Below are 11326 nucleotides of genomic sequence, written 5' to 3'. Positions count from 1 at the left end.
ATATCTATGTATAAATTTATCTATATTTTGTCTGTCTTCTTCAGTATTTATGTTCGAATTGCTTGAAATAAACCAAATTCAAAACGTGTCTTTTACATATTACACCTATTTAAAGGAATACTCAATTTAATACAGCAAAACTCCTTAATTATAGGAGTGTGTTTTTGGAAGGAGTAACACCAGCAACTATCAAGCACATCTCCTGGTTCTTCTTATCATTTTATTTTAATCCTAATTTAATAGCTCACCGTTTATATATATTCATGAGTTCTGTCTGTGTGGAAGCGACTGGAGAAATCAAGTGGATCAAGTTTAAAGAGAAAGAGAAAGGAAGTGGGGGAAAACCTTCAAAATAAAAGAGCTTCAGGACTACAATGGGGAAATTGGATAAAAATGAAAACTATTTTTTAAAGTTATGAACTAGTAACAATTACATAAGTATTAGCAATCAAGTGTCATATACAACTAATTTGGAGTCAGTGTTAACTCCCACACTCGTAGTCATGCTAAACTAAGAAAATAAAACAGAACTTTGGTCAGGATAGACTGGAGCGGTCAGTTTACAAAAGTTGGACTACAGATTTCTACTCTACTGCTGTATTTCATTTTGATTTTAACTGTATCATTGTGTTATTTTAATGCATCTCACATTATACTATGCTGTTTTTTTTAATTGCTTCATCTTTTTTTATTGTTGTTTTAGTGTTTTGTGTTTTGTATGGTCCCTTTACACATTTGTGAATCCCAAACATTGACGTCAGGTAACTTTTTTAATTAGAGATTAAATACTTTTTTTGCATGAAAAAATGCTATAAAAAAAGTTGATATTTTGGTTCTAAAGCAGCATTTTAAATCCCCGTTTGTTAACTTTCTTAAGAATGTGGAGCCCAAACTAAATGATTATCAGGTTTAAAAATATATTTCTTACTTTATTTCTGTTTGGAATCTGGTAATGGTTCATGATTAAAGCATGGCAATATAAATACAGTGGTGGACAAAATTGTTGGTACCCCTCAGTTAAAGAAGGACAAACCCACAATTTTCACTGAAATCACTTGAAACTTCCAAAAGTAACAATAAATAAAAATTTATTGAAAATTAAACAATCAAAATCCGCCATCACTTTTGAATTGTTGATTAACAGTATTATTTTAAAAAACAAACTAATGAAACAGGCCTGGACAAAAATGATGGTACCTCAATAAAAGGTTGAAAACTATTTGACCAGAGTGACATGATTAACTCAGGTGTTTCCTTTAATTGACATCACAGGTGTTTTATTTATTGTTACTTTTGTAAATTTTGAGGGATTTCAGTGAGAATTGTGGGTTTTGCCTTTCTTTAACTGAGGGGTATGCACAAATTTGTCCACCACTGTATATCTGTGTGTGAAATGTTTCAAATTTCATTCGCCAAGCTTTGAAAAACTGTTCTTGTTCAGCCCAGTAAAAACGTATGTTGTTTTGTTTATTTATTTATTTGTATCTATGTGGGCTTCAATGGTAATATCTGGTGAGGTGGTACTTTAATTTTATTTTTAATTTTACCTTTATTTAACCTGGTAAAAACCCATCTCTTTTGCATGGGTGATCTGGCCAATAGGTAAGCAGCACTTGCAATATAAATATAGTTAATTTATAAAACAAAACATGATCATACTGTGATTATAATTTAGATTTTAAAGTAACACTGTTGCAAAATGCAATAAATGTAAACAATCAGACAGAAGGTGCAAAAGTTATAAGCAGCATTAGAATAACAAAGTTCACAAATGCAAGGTGCACAGGTTATCAGTAACAAAATTAAAAGCCTTGGGATTGATGTATGGAATCTTTTTGTCGGCTATAAAGTAACAACATAATCAAAAGTACGACATTTGTTTTTCGTCAAATATTTTAATACAAGATTAAATAACACAAACTAATTTTGCACTCCCAGTTTCATAGTCTCATCAGAACATTCTCTAAAAAAGCACCTCAAGTCAGGTATTCATTACTGAAGAACCTTTAATTTGAAATAACTAGTCAGAAAATGCAAAATAGTCAGTTTAGAGGTAGAAATACTTTCGTTTGTTTTGAATATGGTGGGAAATGCTATTTAAAAACAGAAAATAAAATATTTTATATAATGTCTAAATTATTTACAGGGCTTTCATAAAGAGAAAATACTTGAGTTTAATTTTGAAGAGCTGCACCGGAAGCGCGGCTCCTCGGTGCGCCCTGCTTGTTGGAGTCGGTGGAGCCCGTAGGAGCGGCCGGGCCCTGCCTCCCTCCTCCTCCTCCTCTCGCCGCGCGGCGTTCACAGGAAGGCTGTTCTCCTCTCGCAGAGGCGGCGTTCCTAACTGCTCACACCGGATACTCATCACGGTCAGTACAGCCTCACTCGGCTGAAGGCGGCGACACAAGAAGGACACTTTCCTGGGCCGTGTTTCCCTCCTAATCCCACCGCTCTGACTCGGGCCGTCTTCGCTTTCTCCGGTTTTGTTTTTTTATTTTCGAACCTTCTCCCCTGACAGTCTCTCCGTGGCGCTCTCGGGTTTCTTCTGCTGACATGGTAGATTATCACGCCGCCAACAACCAGCCGTCGGGCGGGCCACAGACCTACATGGAGCAGGAGAATGATTGGGACCGCGACCTGCTTCTGGACCCGGCCTGGGAGAAGCAGCAGAGAAAGGTAAGGCAGCCCGAACCGGGCCCTTCTGTCTGGACCGAGAGGAGGTGGCGGGCTGAGAGAAAATGGCAGAGGGGATGCGGAGTGGAGGTCAGGGACCGAGCACGGGCCTCCGTTTTTGTTCACTGAGCCCCGAACCCCCCCTCCCCACCGCTCCCGACCCGGTTCTGCCCTTAGCTCGTCTGGTTCACCGTTAAAACCGGGTTCGGGTGACATTGGAGCAGCTTGAACTCGTTTTTTTTCTTCCCCGGCGCGTTTTCTGACCGTGAGCGGAAACTGGGCCCGCATTGTTTCCGCCGTGATTGAGCAGCCGTTCGGTAACGGGACCGAGCGGTACCATAGACCGGGCAGGACGCCGGGGGGCGGCACCGAAGGGCCGGAACGAGGACGGTTCGGTTCCAAATGACCGCACTTCCCACTCCGAGCCGTTAACTTGTGGTTCTGACCGCACAGGTTGCCCCTGGCAACGCCTTCGGTCGAACCCACGGCCTGCTGCTGGAATTCCTTCAGGGGTTTGGGGGGATTTTGAACAAAAAACGGGTTTGACGGTTGTTCTCAGGTCTGGTTTGGTGTTCTCTCATCCATCAAATCAGGTGACATTTATGGGGCATTTAACCTCAACCCCCCTCCAGTGACATACTTCCAGATTCTGTTTTGGTTTTACCCCCTACACAAGCTAAACTGCAGATTTTATCCCCAAAAGTTGGACTAAACCCCTGAAAAGGGAAGCATTCTCCATGTCCCAATCCTCATAAGGGAGTGTCATTTAGTGCAGAGTAATTATGTGGGTCTGGTATGCTGCGACACGTGGCCCGGTTCGTTTCCGTGGATGCATCTGTCCCCCCACACACATTCCCACAGCAGATCATCATCCAACCTGGCGGGCACAGTCCTCTGGGCACTTCTCCCACCTGGTTAGTCAGCGTGCGGGCGCTCTGTTTGTCCACAGGTCAAAGTTTCTCCAAAAGGAAATGCTAAACCACCAATGATTAACCCACCTCTAGAGCAAACCTGTGCCGGTTCCTCCCCCAGGAGTGGCGGGGCGTTAAGGGAACCCAGAGAAGACTCTTGCCCCATAGAAGTGTGGAAACGGTGTTGTTGTTGTGAAAAGTGTTATGACTTTGTTGGTTATTTAGATCAGGGTGTTGCTTTGATCCCTGGTAGGAAGAACCCTCAGGCGTCCACAGAACGTTTAATACTTGACCTGGTTCTGGTTCAGTTTGGTCCGCTCTGGCAGGTTCAGGACTGATCCGAGTCCAGTTAATTGCAGTTTATTACAGACCTGGGTCCCCGCCTGACAGACGTGTTATTAAAGTTGTGCTCGCTGCTCGGGGATCCGCCACACGCTGAAACATGTCGGAGCACGCAGTGACGCCACCCGGGTTCTGCTGTAACTGTCAGCCTTCGCTCCCAGCCTCTCAGTGACAGTTGGGCCGCGTTTTCTGATGTGGTGGCGAGGGAGCGCGGCGAGGTGGGCGGGTGAGCTCACAGGGAAAGCATACAAGCCTTCGGGCCCCGAGCAGGCTGTTCAGGCTTGTCACTAAAAAGAACAAAACGTCACTCACTCGGCGGGTGAAAGCGGGCTTTATCCTGCACCGCTGCGTGAAAGTGGGACGTTTCCTCACGTAAATGATGTGGTCACAGTGATTGTTATCTGGATTTTCCTACAGCCTGTTTGAACAACACTGATTGTAAATGGACTCAGATTGTCCAGTTAGCAGCTGTAACTGACTGGAAGTAGATGACATAATTTGATAGGACGTTCCTGCTTTTCCAGTTTCTGATCCGGTGGCAGTTTTCCAGCGTTCCCATGTCTGTTTTCCCGCCTGCATGTTGGAGCTGCAGCTGAACGGTTCTTACTATAGATCAGAGCGCGCCTGTGTCCTGCGGCTGAACACAATGTCAGTTTGTTCTGGTGCCGCCCACTTCACATGCTTTCTGTGTGCTGGGCTGGCAGAGGAAAGTTCTGATGACCCGAGTGGTCTCAGCTGGGAGTAACCCAACTGTTTCTGCTCCATATCAGGGCTAAGAATGTTTCTCAAACACAGTAGCTGCCCTTGTGGGTGATAACGGGGTGGCTGGTGGTTGCAGCAGAACCAAACGGTGACGTTTGTCCCGTTTGAGGCCTGAGCTGCAGAGCAGATACAGGAGTGTTACAGAGGACCTCCTGTAATCCAGTTAATTCTGTTTTCTCTGCATTATGTGAACACGGTAATCCTCAGCACACTGACATGTTTGTGTGTGGAGCCTCTGAACACAGCTGAGATGAGCTGCAGGTCTGCAGGTGCCAATGACGGTAAATTCCATCCAGTTCATGTTCTGATGGATCCCAGGAATGATCAGGAAAAGCGGTGTGGTGTTTGCACCACTGACAGCTGATCCCAGGTCAGCTGTGGGAAAGCCCTCAGCTGACTGTGATCCAGAATCAGCTTGGGTGCCCAAACAACGAACCAGTCAGTCAGACAGGCGGTAAGAGGACAGCAGAGAGGAATGTAAGGCCTCTCCCTCCCCTGCCTCTGGCTTTGCTGTGAGTGTGCGGGGGAAACATTCCTTTGGTGGCCTATTATAGCCTGCTAGGCTAGTGGGAGGGGGGGCTTTGGTTAGAGGGGGTGGGGGTGTTTTTTAACCAGACAGGAAGAAGGGGATTGTTTTTGTTGGGGGGGTGATTGCAGCGCTGCAGAAGTGGTTCTCCAAACGTTGGTTCTCGTCTTATGATCCTCTTTGGAGTTGCGGACCGCCGCGGTGGGGGGGCTCCCGATCCGGTCACCCAGACGGATCTTTCTGGCTCATTTCTTCTCACTTTCTGTTTGTATGAAAAGGAAACGCTTTTAGTTTCTGGTGTCCCTGTTCAGGTTACCTGCTGCTGTTCTGGCGTGTAGTTATTGGGTTTAGCGAGTGGAGTTTCCCCCTGATGAATTAGTGTGGAACAATGGAGGATTTCCGTCTGCTTTCCTGCCCGTTTGTTTGCTGAAGGCTCTCGACTTCATCTTCACACCGCTGCTCTGGAAAGTTGTGTTGAGGAATCTTCAGAAATGACTTCCATGTTGAAGCTTTTTCTAGGACATTCCCATCTTCACACATGAGCTGTGAAGCAGATTTATCAAAAAGTTCCATTCTGATCATCTTCTGATCTATTTTCAAAGCCTTTCCAGCTGTTTTTTTTTAAATCATGGTTATGCTGTTTTTAGACAAAAAAACTCTTTCAAGGATATAGTTTCTGCAGAGCAACAGGAGTTTGTCAGAAGTTTAACCGACGGTGTTCTCAGTTTACACCATTACAAAAAATGCCGTTCTAAAGCGACATGAAGCCAGTTCAGTCGCCATTTTTCTCGATAGGGATGTTGCCATGTTGGAGCCAAATAACAGTGATTCGTCGGAGTCTATGTTTCTAAGACGACTACACTCACCAAGCACACTCACCAAGCACGAGTGAGCTTGTTCAAAGTCCACACCCCTTCCACTGAAAGCGGGCTAAAGAGAATCCGTCAAACATTTGAGGTGGGGTCAACAGGCACCACATGCTTTTACTGAGGCATCTGATTGGTCAGTTTATGACTTGAACTACAGAAACAGTATCATTACAACGAGATGAGGATTATCAACAAGATGGTAAAAAGATGGTTATTCTGACCAATAGAATGACTCCGTAACAACTTCTTCCCTATGGGATTTTGGCTTTTTGGAGCCAGCAGGTACTTCCTGTGTGGAATGCCAAGGAGGAGGGGTCCAGTTCTCTATATACAGTCACAGGTTTACACACTGTCCTGCTAGCTTACAGCCCATCAAACCCCTTTTCGGCATCACTGATATGATCTTTTTAAAACGGCACTTTTACGTCTGCTCCGGACCTACAATCTGAATAAGGAAATACTCAGAAATAAATACTTAATTTTCTTTATATATGTGCTCCATCTTGATTAAAATGCAACCAGAACATGTTAAAATGTAAAAAAAAGAACATGTTATTTTCATTGGAGTGAGTCTTTAAGTTCTGCCGTTTCGTTCTCCTCCTCCAGCTCATCAGCATCTCGTGTTGCTCATGGCTACGATGAGCTGGAGATGAGTCCATAGAGGAGGCTCAGAGCGCTGCCTTCTGAAACCCACGGCTTAAGATTCCTGCTCGGTCTCGTCTCCATGGCTGCAGCGTGCAGATGGCCATGGTTTCTGCGTCTGTGAGGCTGCAGCTTCTCTATTTTCACGCGGAGCTTTCTGCAATCCTCTTTATTTTTGGACGCTTCTTTTCAGAGCTAAGATGGGATGCTGCTCCTGACGGGAAGCAGAGGAGTTCAAATTCAACACGATCAATAGAGAAACGGGCCGTCAGAGCTGCGTAGAGGCTTTGACGTTAATGTTTCCTGCAAGAATTGCAGAACTGAACTTTTTTTGAAGTGGTTCCTCCTTGTTAATCTCTATTGTTTATTTCCATAAAGGAAGTACACAAACGTAACGTGGGTGAGCAAAGTATTGTCTGACTGCTGAGAAACTCGTACCAAAAAGTTTAAAATAAGCAGTTTTTAGGAGAAGTAGCTCCTATTTCCCTTTTTTAAATGGAGGTACAGGTTCTCAAATCAACTGTGGGTTCTTCTCAGCTGCTTCCTGTAACAATAGGAAGTTCTACCTTCTCTTTGGTTTGAGTGGAACTGAGCAAGCTGGATGTTAGGATGGAGTGTTGGTTGACTTTGTCAGCTGATGGGTTTTTCCATGATGGAGAATAAACCTCACCTGATGTCAAAACGGCGTTCTACTCTTTAATGTTGTCTGCTTGTGTCCTTCGTACATATTTACACCAGCTGCTGCAGACCAGACGGATGCCCTTCAATGGTTACTCGACACAAACATCCGGCTGGTTGAAGTTGTTCTAGAAGGTCAAAACCAGAAAAAGTGAAACTTGTTCAAATGTTTTTCTTGTTCTAGTCAGAAGGTGATGTGTGTCATGTGACCACACCTAGACAGGTTCTTCTCCCTGTGAGGGAGGGGGAGAACTGTGTGCACTCACTGTGTTGTAACAAAGGGTGAGCCTCAGCGCTAAATCCTCCTGGAACATGTGGCGCACACACAGCAGCCATGTGGAGGCTTGTTTGGCGGGATCAGAGGTTTAGCACGATTAGACCGGCATTAAACGGATCGTTTGTCTTCTGGCCTTCATGTGAGGCTGAGAGATGAAAGCTGCAGGTCTGTTTGACCCCTTTGAGAGAAAAAAAAGAACTGATCATGTTTGATCAAAACCTGGTTTACTTGAGTTTCTGTAGATAAACTTTTGTAAAAGGTTCTCAGGAAATGATGTGCATCTTTTCACACTTCTGACTTAAAGCGTTGTTTTGTAGCAGGAAGTCCCCAATAGTTTACTCACACTTTTGTACATAGAGGAACTCATCGATAACGGTTTCTTCTGGGTATAGCGACTCCTGAAGGGGAATCACCGGTTGAAGCTGGAGCTCTCTGCTGCTTTGAGTGTTGTGGTCTCAGAAACAAACGTCCCATTCTGGTTGTGGTTTCTACAGCCTGTAGCTGGGTGAACACGAAGCCGACGCACCGCGACGGAGAAGAAAGTCTTTGTTTCTTCGAATGCTGTCTCTGATTTCGTCATTGAGCTCCTCTTGTATTATTTACAGCCCCTCCAAGTGGGGCAGCGGGCAAAGAGACGAGGCTTACAGGGAGCTGTGCGTGCTGCCAGCAGACACTCTGAAAGGTCCAGAAACATGTTCTGATCACCCTGAGCCCGGTTCTGTGCCGCATTCATGGAGCAGAACGTGAGTCCTGATGCAGCTGCAGCAGAAACCTCCCGGCGGGGAGTCGAAGCATCTGTGGCGGTTTCAGGAGAGCAGCATTAAATATTGACTCGCTTTAGCTGATCATCGGGGTGCTCTGCTCATCAGATGATTCTGCACAGCGCTCCTGCAGTTATTCCATCTCGCAACCACGCCGTTGTTACGGCAACAGGACTTCTGAAGAGGATCGTTTCTGGATTTATCTATCCGTTTTTCTGTTTTGATTTGCAGCTGCAGGGCTTCTGTCTGTTGTATGAGGTGGTCTTTATGCTATTGGAGGTGTCCTCTAAAGTTTTTATCTGTGAGGCTTTGGGTGAAGCTGGAGCTCATGAACGTTTTCAAGCATTTTAAATGTTTTCAGTTGATCCTCTTGAAGAACACAGGAGATGCAGAAAGGGGCATGCGGGCTGACTGTTTCTGTTTTGTGGGACCACATTTCATTTTCATGCTTGAACACAGATCATTTAACAGATGGTTTATAAATATCTGCTATTGGTTTGTGTGCAATAAAGACGGATGAGAAAGAGCGGCTGCCTGTGTGTGTGGAGGTGAAACTAAGCAGCTTCAGAATATTACGAGTTTCTGCAAACACTGAGTGATAGAACAGAAACAAAAATGTATTTAAATAAAGCGGAACTTGTAGAAAAATGGTAATTTATTCTATCTCTTTAGAGGCCTCAGAAGAGGAAGGAATACTCTTGAGGTTTTTGTGGGTTTCTACTTCCTCTGTTTCCAGTGAAGACTCCTCATGTTGAGGGTCAAAGATCAGATGTTTCAGAAGGAACGCCTGCAGGTCAGCATGGCTGCTGAAGTGAATCTGTCCAGTTCTACCAGATGTCCATCAGATGCATTATTAAGAATTCAGCAGAAATGAAGTTCCTCCGTCGAGCATCTGAACAGATGACGGTCCTGATGCAGCATCAGGCCGTGGACAGCAGGGCAGCGTTGCTCTCCGTCCTGACTGATCCAATCAAAGCGAGCCCGCAGAGGATTATTCTGAGCGCGCTCCAAGATTTCAGTGTTGGCTCTCCTGTGACTCACGGCTCTGGAGTGAGCGTAAAATGACGTGCTCGTGGAGTTAACGCGGGCCTTCTGAGCTGTGCTGCAGCAGTTTCTTTTTTTCCTCTTCACACCAGCGCCGCAAAGGCTCGACAGCTCGTCACGGAGGCGAGAATCGAGTCACAGCGTTTCCTGCCGAGTTCGCCACAGCGGCGAGAAAGCGTTGTAGGTTCTGTTTGACAGCTGCTGGGATGCAGCTCTGTACTTCGGTGGAGCCAGTTAAACAAACAACTGATTCATACTACAGAAACATGCGCTCCGACAAAATTTAAACTTTCTAAAAATAAGGTGCTCTGCCGTTGCTTAGCAACAGCCCTGATGCAGAGTCGTGGTGTTAATTTGAGCAAGGATTTCCTCAGTGAAACCCAAAGCTGATGCAAGTTTGAATTGTGGTCGGGGTGGAACGTTCAGCCACCGTTTGACATTCAGGTCATCGAACTGCTGCAGGAGAGTTCTGGATCATCAGTCGCTGTGCAGGTGTTTGTTCTTTAGAAGAAAACTAAAAAATCCTAAAGTTAGATGGATATTGCTGTGGGTCTTGTGGAGTTGGAGGAAGGGTTTCTAGAGCTGAGATGAAGTGTGACTTTAGACATTTTTTATTATCAATATCTCATAACTTTTTCCAGCATAATTTCCTCCTGATTATTCTCTCAAACTTCAGTCGGCAAAAGAATTTCTTACAAATCTCTCTTAGGCTCTTGTAAAACACAATTCTTTAGCCTCTCCGCCTTAAATGAGTGACTGGGTAGATGCGTTAAGATTATTCATTTCTTCTGGACTCAAACCTGTTCTCGAATCGGTCACTGATTGAAAGGAAGGAGCTTTTCTGCATTATTGCAGTCATTTTAAAGGGATTACAGTGATGTGGGTGAATGACCCCTCCCCTCACAGGCTCGACCTGCACACATTCACAGCCGCCGTGACCCCCTCCTGTACCCGGGGGGCCTGGTGTTTTCTGTTTTTCAGAGTATCTGGGGCACGGCCACCATTGTGTTAAATCAACTTAAGATTTTAGGTTAGTGCCGCAGGAATGTTTGTCTTCATGGCGGAGGTTTACAGGATGCCAGACTCGGTTTCCAGTCATAAATCGATTAATTATTTGAAAGTCAATTTATCATTTTTCTCCAAATGTTTAGAGGACAATGAAAGAACTGGAACCTCAGGAGCTGGTCTGATTGGAACCTAAATACAAGACGAGTCAACAGTGTGATAAAAGTTAGAACTTCATGTTTCATGATGTGAGTAGATGAAGTTCTATATTGATACCAAAAGTTAGTGCGTTCTCTCCCAAGGTTCAGATGTTTCGCTCTAGATATGATGGAGAAACATCATCGTCATTACTGATAAGAAGAGAACATTTATGTCTCCTTTGTTCTTTTCCAGCCCTGGTTCCCTTAACCTGTTTGTAATTGGGACGCCTTCAAACGAGACCATCATTTTAGAACCGGATTGGCTCAGTTTCTCGTTCTGTTCAGCCCGATGCAACCCGTCTCCATTGGCGGCGTGAACTGGCGGTTTAGGGAAACGTCCCCAGAATAGGAGATCTGTTTCACCGTTAATCTCAATCCCTGACGGAGCCTGTTAGCTTCCTGCCTGATGCAAGCCTCCGCTGCGCACGGATTTGCCTTTGCATCCTGTGTGAGAGCAGGGATGATGAATCATGAGGGGAGGGGGAGCTCAGGAATGTGTGACGGAGTCGGACGGGGGGGTAAGTTATGGCTTAGTGTATGTGTGCCGCTGTGGGTCATCAACAAGCGGAAACTCAGAGGAACAAACAATGTTCTGCTCCTTGTTCAGAGTCTGGACCCTCTAAATTCCTTTTATGACCC

General features: G+C 45.1%; 1 protein-coding gene and 1 long non-coding RNA gene across 6 annotated transcripts in view; one reads left to right on the top strand and one right to left on the bottom strand.

The window, feature by feature from the left end:
- Window positions 1–2175: 2175 nt before the first annotated feature.
- The window catches only part of actn4 (actinin, alpha 4), a 46595-nt gene continuing 37444 nt past the window's right edge, over window positions 2176–11326 (top strand). Inside the window, exons 1-2 of one of the 5 annotated variants that reach the window (XM_024277253.2) lie at window positions 2177–2366; window positions 2516–2673. In XM_024277253.2, the coding sequence (XP_024133021.1) occupies window positions 2551–2673 (123 nt within the window). In that variant the 5' untranslated portion in view covers window positions 2177–2366; window positions 2516–2550. Of the gene's footprint in view, window positions 2674–11326 lie in introns of all 5 variants that reach the window. The other 4 variants (XM_024277252.2, XM_024277251.2, XM_024277255.2 and 1 more) reach the window with 4 other exon arrangements.
- Window positions 6297–7852, bottom strand: LOC118599524. The gene is made up of 3 exons (XR_004948921.1): window positions 7667–7852; window positions 7393–7528; window positions 6297–6936 (listed from the first exon to the last, which is right to left on the bottom strand). It is a non-coding gene; the product is annotated as an uncharacterized LOC118599524 (long non-coding RNA).

Source organism: Oryzias melastigma, linkage group LG13, assembly GCF_002922805.2.
Source record: "Oryzias melastigma strain HK-1 linkage group LG13, ASM292280v2, whole genome shotgun sequence".
NCBI lineage: Eukaryota > Metazoa > Chordata > Actinopteri > Beloniformes > Adrianichthyidae > Oryzias > Oryzias melastigma.
Note: the sequence above shows the minus strand (reverse complement) of the source record. Positions and strands in the feature narration are given on the sequence as shown.